Here is a 22,161-nt window from a genome sequence, read left to right as displayed (position 1 = left end):
AGTTCAACTATGGGCCAAACTAAATATATACATATTATATTTATCATATTTGGGGATAAGACAATAAGGTAATCCTCATCTCTCCGGGTAGGAATCAATTAATACAATGTGCGATTGGAAAGTAAAGAAGCAAAGACTTAGGGATATCATCTTGACAGTCATGAATAATATAAAAGAGAAATGGCTAAATGAGGCAGCCTTGGGAAAGAGGGTCGAGCTAGGGAACGTTCCTCCAAAGGCTCTATTGAACTCTGATGTGATAGCACATGGCTGCATCTCTAGGATAAGATAAATAGGTGTACACTTATCTAAATAATAGAAAGGAAAACAAAAGATAAAAAGAGTTGATCACTTTCCTGTCCCTCTGAGCTTATTCATGGATCCCAGGATAAGAAGTCTCTCCTGTGAAAATGAGACTGCTGTCACTATAGGGCCTTTCAGGAATTCCACGTCTCCTCAGGTAGGACAACTCTCCCTTCCCATCTTGGATAGGTGGGCTTGTGAGAGTCTTAATAGATGCTCTGGTATACCATCGAAAAGCAATGCTCTTTCATCAGCAAAATGTTCCCCCCAATTTAAACTGGTGCCCCAGTTCTTTTGAAGTTTTGAGTTATTGTAACTGTGAATCTTAACCATGACATGTGTTGAACGCCATGGTTGTCACACACAGGACTTCTTGAACATACACGTTATTTTTTTTTTTTATTGATTGTTCAAAACATTACAGAGCTCATGATATATCATCTTTCATACATTTGACTCAATTGGGTTTTGAACTCCCATTTCTACCCCAAATACAGATTGCAGAATCACATCTGTTACATACTCACATTTTTACATAATGGCATATTAGTGACTGTTGTATTCTGCTACCTTTCCTATCCCCTACTATCCCCCCTCCCCTCCCCTCCCATCTTCCCTCTCTATCTCCTCTGCTGTTGTTCAATTCTCTCCCTTTTTTCCCCCTCCCCCTTTCCCCTCATAACCTCTTATAATTTTGTGTATCATTGAAGGTCTCCTACCATTTCCATATGCTTTCCCTTCTCTCTCCCTTTCTCTCCCCCCATTCATCTTTGTTTACTGTTAGTCTTTTCCTCATGCTCTTCCTTCCTGTTCTGTTCTTGGTTGCTCTCTTTATATCAAAGAAGACATTTGACATTTGTTTTTTAGGGCTTGGCTAGCTTCACTTAGCATAATCTGCTCTAATGCCATCCATTTCCCTGCGAATTCTATGATTTTGTCATTTCTTAGTGCTGCATAATACTCCATTGTATATAGATGCCACATTTTTTTTATCCATTCATCTATTGAAGGGCATCTAGGTTGGTTCCACAGTCTAGCTATTGTGAATTGTGCCGCTATAATCATTGATGTGGCCGTATCCGTATAGTGCGCTCTTTTAAGGTCCTCAGGGAATAGTCCGAGAAGGGCGATAGCTGGGTCAAATAGTGGATCCATTCCCAGCTTTCCCAGGAATCTCCATACTGCTTTCCAAATTGGCCTCACCATTTTGCAGTCCCACCAGCAGTGTACAAGTGTACCCTTTTCCCCACATCCTCGCCAACACTTATTGTTGTTTGACTTCATAATGACTGCCAATCTTACTGGAGTGAGATGGTATCTTAGGGTGGTTTTGATTTGCATTTCTCTGATTGCTAGAGATGGTGAGCATTTTTTCATGTACTTGTTGATTGATTGTATGTCTTCCTCTGAGAAATGTCTGTTTAGGTCCTTGGCCCATTTGTTGATTGGATTATTTGTTATCTTATTATTTAATTTTTTGAGTTCTTTGTACATTCTGGATATTAGGGCTCTATCTGAGGTGTGAGGGGTAAAAATTTGTTCCCAGGATGTAGGCTCTCTATTTACCTCTTTTATTGTTTCTCTTGCTGAGAAAAAACTTTTTAGTTTAAGTAAGTCCCATTTGTTTATTCTTGTTGTTAACTCTTGGGCTATGGGCGTCCTATTAAGGAATTTGGAGCCTGACCCCATGCTTGCCTTACATACAGGTTATTGGAAGAGTACCATACGCTCTCCTACCCTGTTACCTATCCATCACCACAGACCTTGCAAAATAGCAAACAAAGCCAAACAGTGTGATTCCATGTGTTTTGACCTCTATACTTCCAGAGGCAACCTGGTTTGGAGTAACTGTATTGGAAAGTGGCTGACTAGCCCTTACCTTTTAATTTTACTATTTCTTACTATTTTATGCATAAGAGCATCATTGTTGAAGCTTATAAATTCCTAATTCATTTGTTTTTAGGAAAACAGATTAATGATTAACTTAATCTATAAAATTTTACATTTTCCTTTATTTAAAAAAAAGTGAGAATTCATGGGTAAATGTAACTGTTCATAAAATGTCAGAACATTGGGATTTTAAACTGATTTGTAATTATTCAGCCTTGCCATCAATGACTCCTGTACTCACCAGGACCCAGATCTTTGGTGAGGGAGAATCCTTGGTGGCATTGTGAATTACAGATTTGTTTATCTGGCATTTTTTGCTATTTATTCAAATGGTCGATCAACTTCCCACAAACTGAAGAATGAATTCCACGAGCCTATTCTGAAGATGTGGGCCTCAGAAAAACACTTGCTCATTCTCTGACAGAGTTCAGCAGCACACTCGTTCACCAGTCCTGTCTGCTTCTGTCTTTTTTTGTGTGCGTAATAAAGTCAACTGACCAAGTGACCTCAAAGAGGGGCAGTCTGGGGCTCCTGTTTTTTAGCTGCTGTTCCTCTTATAGCTCCAACCATGTTGTGTGTGATTATCTCAATTGGTCTTAATTGAGGCAGAAACCGAAGCTCTACCAATGAACTCTTTATAAACAAGACACATTTTGTATTAAAATTGCTTGCAGTTAAAAAAAAAAAAGTACCTTAAGCTGAAGACAATAAATTTGTTAATTAAAGGTCTTAGAGAAACTGAAGTGGTAATGTGTCTTCACCTGATAAATAGATAAGACAAAAGGAGACTGTACCAGTGTCCTTTTGGTTTGTCATTGTTTGTCTATATAAGTTTTGTTGAAAATTCAGTCTTCTAAAAAATGTAGATGCCATGATAATAGAGCACAACGTGTGTCCCCAAAGTGAACACAGGTGTGTGATGACTGCCCAGGAAAAATGAGAAAAAAAAAAATTGCCAGAATCACAGAAACTTCCTCCACCTTTCCCAGCCACCTTCTGTTCACCAAAGTTTACCACCATTTAACTTTTAAATACTACACATATTCCTGCTATGTGCATATAATTTCTTTTAAGAATAAAATAAAGCTATGTAATTTCAGTGTTTGGGTTGTTTCTTCTCAGATTTTTCTGAGGTTCATCAGTGTTGTTTTATGATTGTCTATTTTATAAGCTCACAATGTGTTTTTCACTATTCTCTTATTTTTGGAGACATTTATTCTAATGTGGAGAACACATATTCTGGTGCACACATATGTGCATTTCAGTTGTGAATCTCTTAGTTCTTACCTGTTGCTATAACATATTATCTGAGACCGTGTAATAATAAAGAATAGAAGCCTATTTGGATCAGGATCTTGGAAGGTGGAAAGTCAAGGACAGGGCATCAGTACCTGTTCCACATCTGGTGAGGACCTTCTCACCACATGACAACGTGACAGTGGGCATCATAGTGGGAGGGCAAGAGCATGCTAGCTCAGCTCTCTTTCTCTTCTTACAAAGTCACTATTGTCATCAGAGGGTGCCACCATTATGACTTCATCTGATCCTTATGATGACCCCAAAGGCCCATTTTAAAACCCCATTAACATATAAATTTGGGGATTAAATTTGCAATACATGAAATGTTGGACTATGCATTCAGTCTGCAGCAGTGTGTAACTAGAAGTGGAATTGCTATTACAGCTCATAGGAGATATGTATGTTCAATGGTAGTAGGTTCCTCAACAGCTTTCCAAGTGGCTTAACCCCGTTTATGAAGTAGCCAATCATCTCTTTTACCCTGTTTTTATTTGGGTTATTCATCTCTTCATAGATTTCAAACTATGGGAGGTCTTACAGTAACTCTGTTTTATAAGGGTGTTTCCCAAGCTTATAGCAAAATGTCCTGATCCCCACGACAATCCAAGCTGTTGTATAAACAGAATATGCAAAGCAGAATGTAAAGACATCTAAAGGGTCAGCACTTACAGTCGCTCTAATTTCAGAAGGTCTTCAAAGGTCTCTGGATGTAGTGTTTCTAATTGGTTGAAATGGATATACCTGCAATGCACAAAACCAAGTTAGTTATTCCTTGTACTACTTAGTAAAATAAAATGTTTAAGGAATAAACAAGAGCTTAAAATGAATTTTTTATTATTTTGTTGGACCCAAACACCATACATCAGATACAAGAATTTAAGTCTCCTTGCTCTTTATAGCTGTGAGTCTAAAAGCTTGATGTTCCAAAGGGGAAAGTGAAGCCCATATAGAGGAGCCAGACACCACCCCCTTTTCATGGAGTGACCAGAACACAAAGATGCTGAGTAGTTGGTGAAATTACTCTTCTTCTTACTGAAAAAAATGCAAGCAAGTGAAGCTAGAATAACAATCAAGATTGTAACCATTAGTACACACATTACAAGTGACTATGCACTCTGTTTTTTTGCATTTCATAATAAGGAAATTTTTGCTATCTAGAGGAGGCAAATAAGTATAGTTGAAGTAATATGATTGATCCAGCAATGAGTTACTCAGGAAAATACTCTGGGCAATGCATTATTAAGCAATTTTGTCATTGTGTGAAAATGAGAGTACACTTACTCAAACCTAGATGTGCAGGTCATTGCTCTACATGGCCTCTCGATGCAACCAAGAGACACAGTGAACACCAGGTGCATGTGGTGGCTGCTGGCATAACATGATATACTGATTGAGAGTAAACATTTTTTCTATAAGTAGAAGGTGTACATTCCAAAATAACAGTTTAAAGTATGGTAAGATAAATACATAAATGAAATAGTCATTTATTATCCTTACCAAGTATTAGGTAATGTACAGAATATTTTAATATACTAGAAACACAAGAAGTCTGTTCTCACAAGTATCCCTACAAGTGTGTAATATGTTGCACTATGATATTACTCTGGCTGTTTTGTCACTAGACAATAGGAATGTTTCAGCTCCGATATGACCTTATGGGACCACCTTCCTGACTATGGTCAATTGTTGACCAAAATTCTGTTAGTTAACACTTGATGGGATTAGAAATGAATTAATTCTAACATTGGAGGAGAAATGGGTCTTGATCATCTTTTTCTCCGTTGACTTTAAATTAGAAAATGTCTTACAGTAACTGCTTTATAACACAAAGGTAAAGACTGTATCTTAAGATTACGGCAACATGTCCTGATGCCTAGGGCAGTCCAATTTGTTGTATAAACTGAATATGTGAAGCAGAAGCCAAGCACCTCTAAAGGGTTAAAGGGAGGTTCTTAAAAATGAGGCCTTTTCAGTCTTTCTCTATGCAGTTGGTCCTGCAGGTTTTCCCAAAGCTGTTGTTTCAGAAAAATCTCTCTTAAAGCAGGATTTCTGAGGACAAAAATGTTTGCATTTCTCTCCAAAATTCTGCGATAAAATGGAGACCCATGCTTCCAAATCAGAGGGCTGAGAAGACCTCTGGCCAAGCAAATCTTGCTAAAAGCAGGATCTATGGATGCAGCCACATCCTCCTCTCAAAAAATGTAAATGCATAGGCTGCACCTGATTTGTAAACATAGTTTTCATAAACCATCTTGTGAAATAAACAGTAATATACAGCTGTCTATAGTGACTTGCCTGCAGGAAGTACCTTAGATACCATACAAAGGAACAAAAAGTTTCATACTGAATAGGGAAGAGGACATTATGTCCATGTGGGAGGACACAGTAAATGGCCCTTGACTTTGTCAATGGGAAGTTATTTGACTTGAAGTAAAGACACACAAATAAAATGGACAAGACTTATGGTTATAATTGCATATAACATTTATTTAATTGCAGAAATATTTTTTGAAAGAAGAAATTTAGAAAGCTTTAAAAAAAGAAATAATTCTCTTCCTAGGCTTTTTATAAAAGAATTATGATAGCAAGACTACCCCCCATACCTATAGAAAAGCTTAATAATTAGAATAAAAAGGACGTAGATGAAAAGGAATCATAATTGCAAACTGTTTCAGATTCAGTCCTAAAATCAGTGCTGCACCCTCCTGCTCTCTGAAAGTTGTCTCCCTGGCTGGTGATGCCATGCATTGCTCTCAAGGGTCTTGTTCATTATAAGTGCTACACTGGTGACACTGCGATAATTGCCTTGGTATTTGCACAAAACAACTTTATCCTTATTTCTTTTGATATATATATATATATATATATATATATATATATATATATATATACGCACAAGCACATTCACACATCTCACACACACACACACATACACACTGTCTCCTACAAAATCATTATCTTTTGTAATTGGTCCAACTCACAGTGAAGGAAAAAATTAAAGAAACTATGGGGAAAGTGTTAGGTGTGATGTTTGGGTGCTGAAGGAAAGAAGGCAAAGAGAGAAACTTCTGTGACTGCACCATAGAAAGATTTGGAGAGAAATCTAGTGTAGAATTTTTCCTTCCAAACAGAATGCATTGTATCATTGGATTTCAACCTTCTGAGCTGTTATACATGCTCAATAATATAGAATGTAAATAGACATTTATTGATGAATATGAATAGGTGCAGATAAAGGCTTTGAATTTTACATGAAATAAATAAAATAACAGTAACAATAGAAAACATATATACAAGTGTTTTAAATGTACTTAGTCACTTTTTAAATCTTCAAAACCTCAGTGAAAGTTCTATGAATATCCCCATTGTTTCATTGGGGAAAATGTGGTACAGTGAGATGAATTAATTTGCTCCATATTTCACAGCTTGGAAATTCTGGGACCAAGACCCAGTTTGGGCAGATGTTTCTCTTAACACCTGGACATAACAGTCTCCATCACTGGTACAAGAGTAGCTTCACACAATCTCAGCTGACGTGCAAGATATGCATCTATAACCTATTGAAACCTGATATAACAATTCCAGGAGTGACATCTTTCTCAAGTATGGAAAAAAAAAATCCTCCACAAGAAGAGTTAAGAGCTAATCAAGGGAAAATCCAAGTCACATATCTAGCAAAACCCATGATTTCAAATACTCTTAGAAGCTGCCTCACAGTTTGCCTACATTAGCGTTTCTGCAAGATGTGAAGTTTTTTACTAGAGGAAAGCATCACATTCCAGTCTTGCAATAACCTAACAGGCCTCAAGAAAAGAAGTTTCAAGCTAGGTCTGTGGTTTAGCCAACTATATATTGCCAACTCAAAGATTTTACAAGTGAATATTCTAGCATAGAAATTAGCTAGACATTCATTTTCCTTTCTATCGTTTTATGCTTCTTTTGAGCAATGTATTTCATATTGCAAATTTAATCAAAAAGAAAACTTAAGTTTGTGATGAATATTTTCAACTGGTAGTAGCCTTCCTGCCATCAGCGACCAATGTTCATCCTCCATAGTCTGTACAGATGTCTGGGTTACTAGAACAAGAACAAAAACTGCTTTCTATGAGTAGTATATCTGATATGCCCAGACAATTAAAATCAGGATGAAGAGGCAGGCCAAGGGTTTAAATAACATGCAAAAGTTTATCCATTATCAAAGATACTATGATGTTAAGTATTGAATTATATAACTATCTTTTATAGTCAGTAGAATTTAAAATTTGTACTCCACAGTAATTAAAGTCGCTGATAAATATTGATTTTGCATTAAAATAGTTTAAAAGTGGCAATTTATATTTAGAAATTCCTAAGATATGCAAAATGTCTTTTTCAGAATGTACCCACTGAGACTGTACTAATCACAGTGCCCCATTTATTCCCCATTCCACCAATGCTTCCTTAGAACAAATCCCCTCAATTCCAGTCTCACTCAGGAAGCCCTACAGGTTGCATGATTTCTGCTGGACTTCAATCTAATTCTCAGTAGGATAAGCAACTGGTTTTTGAATTCACTACTAATGAATGTGAAAAATGCACAAAAGTAGATATTTTTTCTTTGCAGGGAAATAAGACAACCTGGAGAGTCCTGTTTGATTATAGTGCAGGCATCTTTAAACAGATTTTTTTCCCATGAGATTTGACAAATTTCCCGACAATTTTTTTTCAAAAGTAATTTTTTTTTTAACTCCTAAACCAATTCAAAGCAGTAGGATACTTTAAGTTAGGTTTGTTTGATTTATGTGATGGCTTTAGCCTGGTCAAATAAAGAGAGATTTAACTTTGATTTCTTCTCCCTATTGAGCCTTGATAATACAGCAATTCTATATTCTTCTACAACCTTATTTTTTGCTAGGTTGTTGATAATCCTGACACTTTTGGACATCCATTGAAGGTAGATAAATGTGAGTGATTGCTTGTAAGAATATTAAATCTGTTTCAATCACTCAGAAAAATTTTGAGATAAATGGACAGTAGCTATCTCTTCACACACAGAAGGCAAAAAGTTACTGCCATTATTATTTCATGTTCATTCATATATAACCTCCCTAGATGATTTCACATACACCCACAGTTTTAATTATTATTTCTATTCAGAAGGCTTACAAATTATATCTCCAGCCTGGATTTACCTCTAGGATCTAGATTTGTATACTCCAGACTTCCTAAATATCTTCTTGATGTTCCAAAGGTGCATCAAATTCAACATGCCTGAAATCCAAACCATGCTCCTCCTCTGCCGTGCTTACTGCCTTCCATTGCTTCTAGCGTCCACTAACAGTGCCACCATATATCTGTACAAGTCAGAAAGACAGTGTTGACCCTCCTTTCCCTTACTCACTGTATCCTATCCAACTCCAAATTCCTTGGATGTTGCCTCTTAAATATCTCTTGAATTTATTCCATTCTCCTTTCAGCCACTATTTTCACACTAAAGCAAACTATACTCTCAGATACTGCAATGCAAGAACTATGCAACTAACGTACCTACTTCCATCTGCTCTCTCCCTTACAGAAACTTTTCTTAAGAATCTTACATAGCTTTCAACTTCCATAAGAGTAGAGTTCTTCAACAGAACCCCAATCCCTGCCTGCCTGGTCTCATCTGACATTCTTCCCCCCATCCCTGTACCTGTTCTCCTTCACCAACACAACTCCAGCACTCTTGCCAACCCTTGGTCTTGTCCTTGCCACACCCTTGCCCACAGGGTTCTTTGCACATTTATCTGCTCAGTCTGGAAACCCTTGTCCCCTCATTTTGCCTGCTGAACTCCTGTTTCACTATGGATTCAAACGTGTGCTTCCCTCTAAGAAACCTTCCCTATCTCCTTGTTGAGTCCCCTGTCACAGGCTCTCACAGAACGGCACTGCTGCGGTTTTATATTTGTTTGAGTCATAATTCAATTCATGTCTATCTTCCATAGCTAGACTCCAAGGACCATGGGTACAGAAACCATATCGAGTTGAAGTTCATTTCCATATCCCATTTCCTGGCACAGGACTTGACAGGTAGACATTCGACATACACTTGATCACTGAAAGAATGAATGAGTGGCCAGTAGTTTTGCATAAGCATTGCCTTTGCATGTACAAAACTGAGACACTGACCTCCAGTCACATTCTATGCTATAAAACATAGGATGGGGGTTCAAACCCTAACTAAAGCTTTTATAATTAATATTGGCTCAGCATTCTATAAGGGCAACACTTTCCTTGAGGATGAGCCAAGGCAAACTTCAACACAAGCCTGACGGTTGTGCGGTCTATCATTATGTATGTTTTACTGCATCTCCTAAAAACTTGCAAAATCATCAGGCACTAATGAACTTGTAAGACATCTAGCAAATTTTCCTAGGCATTTCTCAAAGAAAATTCTTCTCATTCCGAAGGGTTGTTTTAGGATCACACATGTGAGCATCACCAACATGACTCAGCTCCTACCTGAGTAGATGTTTACCTACACAACCACCCCATAAAACAGGCCACCAAAATAATGACAAAACAAAAAATCTTCCTAAGCCCTCCAAAACATAGAGAGCAAGAACATGTCATCAGAGAAGGACAAAAAAATAACACAGAGAGAATGATTCCCAGGGTGAGGAGTTTCCAGTATTGTTTTGGCTTTCAGCACAAACTCACCCAGTCACACAAAAACAAATCCACTGTGCCAGAGGATCACCTTGGCAACCACGCTCCAAAGTGACAGCCGAGATGGGGAGAACACTATATTTATCTGTATCTAACTGCACAATCCAAAAAGAATGTAAGTTCAATGTTCCCAACCTTTTTGTAAAATGTAGTTACTTTTTACTTCCTCAAAAGCCTGGAGACCATGAGGAAAAAAAGAAAAAGCATTTGTAGGAGGAGGCTGACTTAAGCTGTCAGTCTGTGTCTCTGTGTGTCTGTATATGTAATTTCACATGTGTCCGTGGGTATGGAAAGCATGAGCTAACTTCATGTTTCTGCAGCATGAAGTTGAGGTTTAAATAAGACCTCGACAATTGTAACACAGAAGACAGATCCCACAAAGAAGTACCAGGGTGACAACTGACATGAAGATCTTTCTGCCCTACTTCTACAGCCACCAGATCATTTGTACATGCCAGATGCATCACTCCAACTCCCCTCAAAAGTCAGATGAGATAAAAGTATGTACTTTTTAGCTTCATTACACAATATCAAGTAAGAATAATTTGTTAGACCAAACGAATTATTCATGCAGTTTAGGAATTAATTAGGCATCTGAATGGAGATCTTTGTTTCAGACACAGTAAATTTTTTTTAACTGATTCTAAAGGAAAAATAAAAAAGAACTGAATTACCATAATCTATTAAGTTCAAGAGAATAGCTTTCTAGTATCTGATTTGCATGCTATGCTGAAGTCAATAACAATGTATGCTAAAATCTATTGTACAAAGATTCATATTTATTCTCATATTCTAAAATCAATTATACAGAGGATTATATCTATTCCTCAAGAATTAAAGCCAGTTAAAAATCATATTGCACAAGCTTCACTTACCAAGAAGTTATTTCAATACTAAATTAGAGAGTTGTAGAAAAAAATCAGATTTCTAAGTTTTTACATAGTCTGATACTGATTTCTTGCTATCTTAGCTCAGATTCTATTTATTTTTGCCCAAACTAATAACTGTAAATAGTCCATCTAAATTCAGTCTCTTCCTTCTAATATAATCTGTATTGGATTAACTGATAACTTTTCCTAAGAAACACAGCACCAACTCCTTTTAAAGGGATCTCAATATCTTCCCACTGTCTTCAGCTGGAATTCAAGGCTTTCCAGGATTTAGTGCCAATCTGTGACTTCCCTCCTCCTTCATGAACCTAATCACCCTTTAAAGGAATTTGCCATCTCTGAACCTCTTCTGCTATTTTATTTCTTTTGAGAAGTCTAATGTTTAAAACGTTTTCTTACCCGTTTAAGTTCATTTCAAAAGGTCATTTCTCCATTCTGGATTTAGTGGGTTGCTCATGTCAGGAGTAGCTTCACTTCTGTGTGATCCTTTAGTATATTAAAATATTAATAAGCATTTATTGAGTGCCTCACAAGTGTAAGACAAGATCCTTGACCTTCTCAGAGATTACACTCAGGTAAGAGGTAAAAGACAAGAAATCAATGGCCACAGACTAGCAGGGTATGTATCATGCTAATAATGCAAGAAATGCCAGGAGTGTTCCAAGAATTTAAAGATAAGGAAAGGCTATACAAAGAAAAGGATTCTTTAGCTATTTTTTTCTGGAGAAGCTCTACTTACCTAGAAGCAAAAGAGAAAAGATAGTTTTTAAAGTGGGAAGACAAATACATGGGAAGCACAGAGGCATTAAAATGTAAGGCTCATTTATGGAACAGTAAGTAGCCAGACAGGACAGACGCACAGGTGCCTGCAGAGTTTTGGACCATATCATACTTTTTCTAAGTACTCAACAAGGAAGTATGAACTTTCCCTTCAAGATATTAGGACACACCTGTAATTCCAGCAGCTCAGGAGGTTGAGGCAGGAGGATCATGAGTTCAAACCAACCTCAGCAAAAGTGAGATGCTAAGCAACTCAGTGAGACCCTGTATCTAAATAAAACACAAAATAGGGCTGGGGATGTGGCTCAGTGGCTGGGTGCCCCTGAATTCAATCCCTGGTACTGAAAAAAAAAAAGATATCAAGACCCATTATAAGACTTAAAGAAATAGAATTTCTTAATAAAATTTGCATTTTATAAACATTGCCTGCAGCAACTTGGATAAAGGACTGTAAGTTAGCTGGACAGAGACAAGCTACAGCAGTGGTTTGCAAGTGTATTCAACCAAGCATAACTTTGACCGGAGATGATTTGGGGCACTGTCTAGAGATACTGTGAATTATCACAACTGAAGGCAGGAGTACAATTGGCCTCTACTAGGTGGAGGCCAAAGATACTGCTTGATGCATATGCCAGCCCCCAGGACTTTACCAAACCCAAAATGTCAACAGTGCTGAGAATGAGAAATGCCAAGCTAAAGCCTCGTTTATTTTTTAAGCAGTGAGAAGTGGTAGTGACAATGGCTGCTGGATGTAGCACAGATTGCAGGCTGCAAAAATGGAAGAGTGACACTGTAGAGCCCAGGAAAAAACAAGACATTAGAAATCAAATTAGGCATGCCAGAGAAAAAGAGGGGCAAATTCATGGAAGAAAATTGAGGAAGACTATGTAGAGAATCAAAATAATTGAAAGGAATCAAAATATTATTGGAGCCAGGCACCAGGGTGCATGCTGGTAATCCCAGTAGCTCAGGAGGCTGAGGCAGGAAGATCAAGGTTCAAAGCCAGCCTCAGCAACAGAGCAAGGCCCTAAGCAACTGTCTCAAAATTAAAAAAAATAATAATAATAAAATAAAATATAAAAAGGGCTAAAAGGCTGAGGATGTAGCTCAGTGGTTAAGTGCCTTTGGGTTAAATTCCTGATTAAAAAAGATAATAGATATTGGAAAGTATCACTATGAAAAAGAAGAAAGAAAGTGTACCAAAGACAGGCTGTGACAAACAACAAGAAAATGGACATCAACCCATCATGATGATCTGGTCACAGGCAAGTCAATAAGATGTCTATTAGCATTTGCCTTCAATTTTCTGCCTAAAGTCAAAAGCAAAGGCAAGTGTGAAATGCAAGAGACTGTATGAAATAAGGACAGAGGAGCATATTTTACATTGTGACTATGGAAAGCAAGACAAGAAGCTCAGCTCACTTTTATCATCACTGTTGAAGCTGGTATCCAGTGTTCAGCCCTTTCCTTACCTGACTTTTCAATAGCATTTGACCCAGTTGGTAACTCCCTCCTCTTCGATAGACCTTCTTCGCTGGTTTCCAGGATACCAAACTTTTTAGATCCTCTCTTGAGTAGTCAGTGCTCTTCAGATCCCTTTGCTGCTTCCTTCTCTTTTGACCAGCATCTTATATCAGAATGCCCAGAGGTGAGTCCTCAGCCCCCCTTTCTATCCACACTCAGTGCCACCTAGCAGCAGGACTCTGAACACTTTCAGGTGCAAATGACACTCAGTTGCATGTCTAGCCCAGACTACATGTTCTGGACCCCCAACCCCACTGCCTCACTCACATACCCACTTGGCTGTCAAGAAGACATCTCAGACTTAACCAGATGCAAATCTGGAATTCTGATAACCCATTTTATCCACAGTTGCTACTTCTCAGCTGATGATATCACTTCCTGGGAGCTGTTTAGGCCAGAAAGTGTGGTAACATCCTTGACCTCTATCTTTCTCCAGCATCCCATATCAAGGTGGTTAGTTTCAAAATAGAGCCATAATCTGCACTCATCCAATACCCATGCCTCCCAAGGCACTATCTCTGGCCTAGATTATAACAAAACCCTCTTGTCCATATCCTTGCCTGGCCACAAGCTATTGTCAACATAATTTAAATAAAGATGAGAAGTAATGCATTTGTTAATTAGCTTGAGTTAGACATCCCATAATGTTATTTATATATCAACATAAATGTCATGCATCATAAAGATAGCTATACCCAAAAGAGGAATGGTTTCAGGACACCCACAGATAGTAAAATCAATGGTACTCAAGTTCTCTACCCTGGAGAGAGTTGCATTCTAGCAGGGAAGACAAGCATTAAAATTAATAAGTAGATAAGCACATTACATAGAATTATGCAAGTCTATGGCAAAGATTTAAAAATATACAAGAAGAGTAAGGAAAGGTGTTGAGAAGTGCCAGGAAGGGGAGATGAGGCTGTGATTTGAAATAGGAAGGCAGGATCAGAGGACCTCATTGAGCAGGTGGCGTTTGAGCAAACCCTTGATGGGGGGAGGGAAGTAAGTATTTATGTGCCTGTGGGAAGGACATTGCAGCAGAGAAGATATCATTACAAGCACCCCACATCAGGGGTGTGCCTGGCCTGGCCTATTCAGAAGCAGTTTGGTCACTAATGTGACCAAGAGATCCAGTTGGCATAGGATCTTATAGCTCAGAAGAACGGATCCCATCTGAATCATTGGGATTGATAGTTTTTTGTTCTAAGTGAACACGGGAGGGTTTTATTTTTTTATTTTATTTTATTTTTTTATTAGTTGCTCATGATAATACAATGATCTTGACATATCATACATTTGAATCAAATGGGGTATAATTTAGAAGAGATGATACTACTAATCTGACAGGTTTTTAAATGATCACTCTGATTCCTTTACCTTCTTCATTTAAAAATATTCACTTTCTTTTAATTGGCAGATTTTATATATAAATATATATATATATTTACACACACACACAAAATTGACATATTTGTGGGTTCTACTTCTAAGGATTCAGCCAACCCTAGATGGAACAATTGTGTATGCACTGAATATATACAGACTTTTTTGGTCATTGTTTCCCAAACAATATAGTAAAGTGACTATTTATAAAGCATGTACTCTTAGGAATAAGTAAGCTAGAGATGATATAAAGTAATAAGGATGATGTATGTAGATTACATGCAAATAAAGGAAAGCTGCTCCTCTAATCGGCCAGGCCAGGCACACCCTGATGTGGGGTGCTTGTAATGACATCTTCTCTGCTGCAATGTCCTTCCCACAGGCACACAAATACTCACTTCCCTCCCCCCTTCAAGGGTTTGCTCAAACCCCACCTGCTCAATGAGGTCCTCTGATCCTCCCTTCCTATTTCAAATCACAGCCTCATCTCCCCTTCCTGGCACTTCTCAACACCCTTCCTTACCCTTCTTGTATATTTTTAAATCTTTGCCATAGACTTGCATAATTCTATGTAATGTGCTTATCTACTTATTAATTTTAATGCTTGCCTTCCCTGCTAGAATGCAACTCTCTCCAGGGCAGAGAACTTAAATGTTTAGCTTAATGTTTTGAACAACCAATAAAAAAAGAAAGAAAAAAAAATGTTTAGCTTAATGATACTCCCCAACTCCTAAATCTGGCAAGAAGAAGGCACTCATGAAAACTCATGGATAAAAATCTGGAAAACAAAATTATACCTATACTGCAAGGCTATTACAAGATAACTCTCAAGAGAACATAGCACAGAATTTCAGAAAAGTAGAAGACAAGGTCACCCAAGAAGAAGGAGGGAACTGTTGGTCTAAGGAAAGAGGAACATTGAAAAGGACCAGAAGAGTAAGAGAGGGAGCTCTCCTCACTCCATTATCATTACTGAGCCATGGTCAAGTTTTCATTTTACCCATTATTGACCCATTGCTATTGATCCCCCTGAGAAACTCATTTTTTCCAGCTCTGGAATACCACACAGTCTCCTACATCTCCTCCTACCTAACATTAAATTCAGAAAAATTGGATTATTTGAGAATCTGAGATTGGAGATGGATGTGTTGATTCAAAATATGAGATTTTATGGTTCTCTCCAACACCATGGAGTAGAAGGTAGAAATAAAGAAATAGAAATTGAGGTTAATTCATATTTGAGCTTGAAGGACAAAAGGAACATAGACTAGGACATGCTGAGGAATGTAATAATTTAAACAAGAGTTTGGTTCTAGGACTCCTGCAGATATCAAAATCCACAGGTGTTGAAATCCCTTCTACAAAATAGTGTTTGCATATAGCCTATGAACATGTTCTTCTAGATTCCAAATCATCTCTACATTACTTATAATACCTAATATATTCGATAAACAACTGGTTATTATACAGTGCTGTTTAGAGAATAATGACAAGATAAAAAGTTTATGTGTCCACTACAGACACCATTTCTGACCCAGATTTGATTAAATTCATGGATGCAGAACCCACGAAAACAAAAGAGTAACTTTATAAGGTGATGTGCTAGTCAACTTTCCATTATTGTGACAAATCACCTGAGATAATCAACTTAAAAACAGGAAAGGTTTATTTGGCCCATAGTTCTAGGCATTTCTATCCACGGTTAGTTAGTCTTCATGGTTTTAGGGCCTGTGGTAAGGCAGCAGCACATCATAGTGTGGAGCAGACTGCTCACTTCATGGCTGAGGACACTCATCCCACAGTCCCCTTCTAGGACACACCCTGAATGGCCTGGGGACATCCCACTAGGCCCGACCTCTTAGAGGTTCCACCATCTCCAGATGGTGGCCAGATGGAAACCAAGCCTTTAACACATGGGACTTGGGGGGACATTACAGATCCAAACTATAGCAGCTACACACAGAATGCCTTAAATCTGAAAGAAATGGGTAAATCTGTGGTATAACCGAATGGTCACATGAAGGGAAGTCTGGGACTTAACCTAGGGAAGCACAGGAGATCTGGAGGAGGATTGGGTGACGTCTGGGTGATTCTAACACTGGAGGTAGCTACAAAGCATAAGAAGGTGCCAAGTGTCAAGACGGGAACAGTTTGCTAGAGTGGAGTAGAGGCCAGAAGGTTCTGCAAGACAGAGTCCACATGCTACAAAAAAATCCCACAATTCTCCTAAAGCCAGGTGTTTTATGCTATAGGACGATGACAACATTTCTATTGAGTGGAGACTCACAGGAAGTGCTGCATTTTCCCCCAGCGCCATGGGAAGTGACTGTGTGCTGGGTAGCGCTTGGCCTCGCAAATGGGCAGCCTCGCAGACTTCTAGGGCTCAGAGGTGGGAGGTCATGAAACGCATGCGCACGGAGCACCTCCTGCTGCTCCAATGCCAGCCGTACGTGGACTCCAGTCGTCTGCTAATGCAAGGCGTGAGGTTGACCCAGAGTGCGGAGGAGATGGTGGCCAACCTCTCCGTCCACTCAGAACCTCGTTGAGCCCCCACAGTGTCTGAAGCCCCTTGCCGGTCAGAACCTGAGCAGTATGAAGTGCAGTTTGGAAGACTGTGGACTTTTCTCACTGATTCTGATTGCTGGCACCGCCACAAAGTGATGCCCCTCTTCTGCCCACTCTTCATCTACCTCCATCTCAAGCTGGCTCAGAACAGTCCTGAAAACATGGGGGAAAGTTTCCACGGATGGTCCTGTAAAATGACCACCAGAACGATGTCCTCCAGCAGCTGCTGAGCACACAGACACCCTGGACAACAACTATGTGATCCGTCTCGGGGGGGGACAGCGACAGCTACCTTTTGCGCTACCTCCAGAGTGACAGCAACAGTGCCCTGTGCAGGGTGATCACCATCCACAGCCACCTGGACGTGCAGCTGGACAAGAGAACAGACGACCCGCTATATGTCAGTGGCAACTCCCTTGGTGACAGCGGCAGCCTGGAGCCCCTGGACAGGCCAGCCCTCTTCTGCAGAACAAGGCCACCCTGGAGGTCCTGCAGGACAGCGACGAGCATGTGAAGGACGGTCCTCCCTCCCTCATCACCATCTGCTTCCACGGCTTCCACAACCCAGAGCCGCTGCTCAACACCGTGGAGGTCTCCCCCGACAGCAAGCTGCCTGCTGCTGAGTTTGAGAACTCTGGAGTTGGCAGCCCAAGAAGTTAAAGTCAACAGGTGGACATGTCGCCCAATCGCCTGGTTTGTGACACTCTGGAGGAGGAGGACTCCGAGGACGATAGCATGAGCAAAGACCTGAAGACACTGTGGGCACCCTGCAGACCCGTGTAGAGCATGAGGTTCCTTGCAGATGGAGACATGTCCCTGCTCTGAAGACATGTCCATCTGATACCTGGGCAGTTTCCGCAACAGCGTGCTAATCCAGGGACACGCCTACCCCACGTGGGACCTGAACTTCAGCCGTCCAGCTTCTCCTTTGCCAGTGGGTGCCAAGAGCTCACCACCAGGCTGTGGTGGCTGGATCAAACGTTCCCACTGAGGACACACACAGGACATCTGACAGACGGGGACTGGGTCAAGTTCCACCCTGACTCCCTCTACTTGAACACAGGTTGGACTGAGAAGACTAGCTGTGGAGCACCCCACAGCCATCTCTGGCCACAGGGACCTTCCTCCTCTCCCAAAGGGAAGTACTTGGACTCCACTGGTAAGGACCAGAGGTTGAGGCTGTGGGACTTGGCTTCTAGGACCCTTTTCTTTCTTTTTTTCTTAATACAATTTTTTAAAATTTATATATGATAGCAACATGCACTACAATTCTTATTACACATATAGAGCACAGTTTTTCATATCTCTGGTTGCATACAAAGTATATTCACACCAATTCGTGTCTTCATACATGTACTTTGGATAATAATGTCCATCACATTCCACCATCATTTCTAATCCCATGTTTCCTCCCTTCCCTTCTGGCCCCTCTGCCCTATCCAGAGTTTGTCTAATTCCTCCCATGCCCACCCTCCCTACACCTCTAGGAGTCAGCCTCCTTATATCAGAGAAAACATTCAGCATTTGTTTTTGGGGGGATTGGCTAACTTCACTTAGCACTATCTTCTCTAATGCCGTCCATTTACCTGCAAATGCCATGATTTTATTCTCTTTTATTGCTGAGTAATATTCCATTGTGTATATATGTCACATTTCTTTTATCCATTCATCTACTGAAGGGCATCTAGGTTGGTTCCACAGTTTAGCTATTGTGAATTGTGTTGCTATAAACATTGATGTGGCTGTGTCCCTGTAGTATGCTGTTTTCAAGTCCTTGACCCTTTTCCAAGAGATGAGAAGCTTCACGGACAGCCTCACCAGCCTCACCTTCAGCCAGGACAGCGGCTTGGTTGCCTTTGCCTTCATGGATCACTCGGTGTGCATCTGGGACATTAGGAGCACCTGTGGCAGCCAGCCCACCTACAGCTCCCCCAGCAAGCTCATGGGCGTGTACACCAGCCTGATGAGCAGCATCCTGGGCCTGCAGTTCACAGCCTGCAGCCTCCTCCTGGTGACTGGGATCACACAGGAAAATCAAGAGCATCAATTTTTTTACCTTGGTTAAAGCAGACTGGGCTGTGGCAGAAGTCCTCAAGCTGCATGAAACAGAATCACAGAGGGACTGTGAAAGAGCCCCTCTAGTTTGGCTGGGCCCTAGCCCCTGCTGCAGGCCTGTGGGGCAGGAAGAGCACGTGGTGCCTGGGTGAGAGCTGAGAACTGGCCCAACCACTCTCCAAGTCGGTGGCCAGTTCTGAGGACCCTCTGGACCTCCTGCACTCTCGCCTTCCTGTCTGGACCCTGTCTTCTCCTCAATAGCAGGTTTGCCTGGGGGCAGTCACAGAATGCCCTGCAGCAGCCTGGGACAGAGTGGTATGGGCCCCCCTCACCTGGAAGCCCCTGTTGGTGGAGGGATGGGAGATGGGGCCTGGGAAACGGGGATGATCCTGGCAAAGTCTTTCCTTTTCCTTAATGACAGAGAAACAGGATATTTTAAAATTATTGTTTATTATTGTTGTTGTTGTTAAGAAGGAAACTAGCACTGGCAGAGGGAAACTTCTCTGCTTTTATCTTTCAGGTTTGACTCTTAGCACAGGCTGTGATTCTAGAATTTTAAGGTTCAGGGAACTCAGAGAATTTGACAGCACTGTGTGACCAGAGAAGGGAGGCCTCAGTGTGACCTGATGGTGTCAGGGACCCATTTCTGAAAGCTGGTGGGGGCACTGAGCAGTGGCTCTGTGGGGGTAGTGGGAAGGGAAAATTCTTTTCTCAGCTGCACTTTCGTTAGTAATTCTCTCCCCTGAAAAGAAAAGTGTGGCAGACCAACCTTGCACGTGTCTGGGTCACACTCCCCGGCTGGGTGCTGAGGCGCTCAGTCACAGAAATGTGGCAGAGCTTTCCCACCCTTCTTGTGTTCGAGGGTTGGTGTCTGGTGCATGGGTGTGTCTTGCTACAGCCCCAGGGGTGGAGCTATGCTCACCTGTTCCTTTGTAATATAACCCCTTGCCCTGTTTAGGATAGAATCTTCCATGGAAGTGCCTTTCTGTGTCCCCTCCTCTTACTGTGCCCTTGGGTGTGGCCTACCCGGGTGTCAGTCAACCTGCTGACAGTGGACATCATGAAGATAGACTCAGCCCCCTGAAACCTGACCCCTTGCCTCAGTTGAATAGCTTCTCCTCAATAAAAGGGGTCAGCGCCTGCTCTCGCTCTCTTTCTGTGGACCCTTAAGGTCAGAGGAGCCATCACAGCGACCCCAAAGAAAAAGGTATTTGTGTCTCTTGTGTGGTTATTTTGCACAGTCCTGTTAGCCCAGTTTAACTGGAGTGACCCCTGAGCCTTTTAGTCGCAAGAACAGAAACCCAGCAGAAAAGGCACGAGGCCCTGGCTGGGTTCAGTCCCCAGCACAGAATAAAGAAAGATTATGATAAAAGATAATTTGAAATAAGTCACAAGACATTGTGTTTTCAAAGGAGCCCTTGTTGAGGTAGCCTGTGTCTTCCTCCCATGGTGGTCCACCTGTCAGGCCCTGTGCCTCTCAGTGGGCCCGCTGCATACAGCTATATGGAAGGTAAAGCAAGTTTTGGTGTTGGAAAAGGGTTAAATATTTCTGTTTTCAGAAGACTTATTTTGTATTTTATTTTCTATTAAAATGCATTTAGTTGAAAGAAAGAAAGATAGGGAGGGAAGGAGGGAGGGAGAGACTGCATTTGGTGCTAGGAAGACAAAAAGAGAATCGATTAGCTTGGAAATTACATAAAGTCCTTAAAAGATTTAAAAAGATAAATACCATAAGAAGCAGAGAATCATCAAGTGCAAAAAAAAAAAACTCAATGAAGCAAAAAGAGAATTAAAAAAAGAAAAAAACATAAAATCTTTGTGAAGAAATTGGCATTAGAAATGCTCCTTCAAGAACAGAGAGATGTTCAACAATCAAATTAACAAAGAGCGGTAGGAATTGGGAAACAATATATCCAATATAAATGAATGTAACAGTGAAGAAAAATGCATTTTTTCTTCATATGTGGATGGAGAAAAGGGAAAAAGAGAAATCTGCAAGGTAGTTATAATCTGAAAGGTAGTTAGTTATAAATGGTTCTATGATTGCCCATGAATACTGAGAAGTAGGAGTTTGCTTCTATTGGTTTTTAGGAGCAATTAAAGGATTTAAGGTTCAGAGCATTGACACCATAAATGCTGAAATTTAAGGGCAGTATATATGCAGAGGTAACACAATGGAATAGAGCAACAGATGAACCAACTATGAGTTTCCTATAGTGGTCTAAATAGGAAGAAATGAGGGCCTTGGATGAATAAGTTACAGGCATCCTATGACATGGGGACAATCCCAAGAGAAAATGCAGAGAAGGATCCTGTCAGCCTTCAACAGGATGAAGCAACAAGGCACAAGGAAGTTTGCACTCACTAGACCTCTCACTTACTCTGTGACGCCGGCGTTAATGTTGCTTGATTTGAGGGTGGTGGACATATATGAGAAATACCCAGCACTTTCCTGACACATGACAGATATCCAGACATTTGACTGGAAGTACAGGGACGAAAAGATGAGAAATTCTATGTAGTTTAAAAGTTCAGGCAGGAACTGAGGCAGGGATGTTTTGCCCAAGGTCTGCCCCGACACTCGTTTCCTCCCAGTGCTAATGGACCAGCTGCACACATGGGGCTAAGAGCCCCGAGAGGTAGTGTACATACATCAGCACTTTCTGACTTCCCATGCAGGGTTTCTGAAAAGCTGAAATGGGCAATTTGACTTAGTGCTAAGGCCAAAAAGGGGCCTCTTATGACTGCTTCCAAATCTAAATAATCAGATCCTCCTTCTGAAGCTTAT

General features: G+C 40.5%; 1 protein-coding gene and 1 pseudogene across 1 annotated transcript in view; one reads left to right on the top strand and one right to left on the bottom strand.

Moving 5' to 3' along the window:
• Pxdnl (peroxidasin like) overlaps positions 1 to 22,161 on the bottom strand; it is a 439,633-nt gene that overhangs the window by 147,580 nt on the left and 269,892 nt on the right. The window contains exon 5 of the mRNA XM_078017185.1: positions 4,162 to 4,233. Within this exon, the coding sequence (XP_077873311.1) occupies positions 4,162 to 4,233 (72 nt within the window). The remainder of the gene's footprint in view (positions 1 to 4,161; positions 4,234 to 22,161) is intronic.
• On the top strand, positions 17,153 to 19,421 carry LOC101963832 (TAF5-like RNA polymerase II p300/CBP-associated factor-associated factor 65 kDa subunit 5L; annotated as a pseudogene).

The sequence above is a fragment of the Ictidomys tridecemlineatus genome, chromosome 7, assembly GCF_052094955.1.
Source record: "Ictidomys tridecemlineatus isolate mIctTri1 chromosome 7, mIctTri1.hap1, whole genome shotgun sequence".
NCBI classification, from domain to species: domain Eukaryota; kingdom Metazoa; phylum Chordata; class Mammalia; order Rodentia; family Sciuridae; genus Ictidomys; species Ictidomys tridecemlineatus.
The sequence above is the reverse complement of the archived record's forward strand: the minus strand, read 5'-3'. Positions and strand labels throughout refer to the sequence as shown.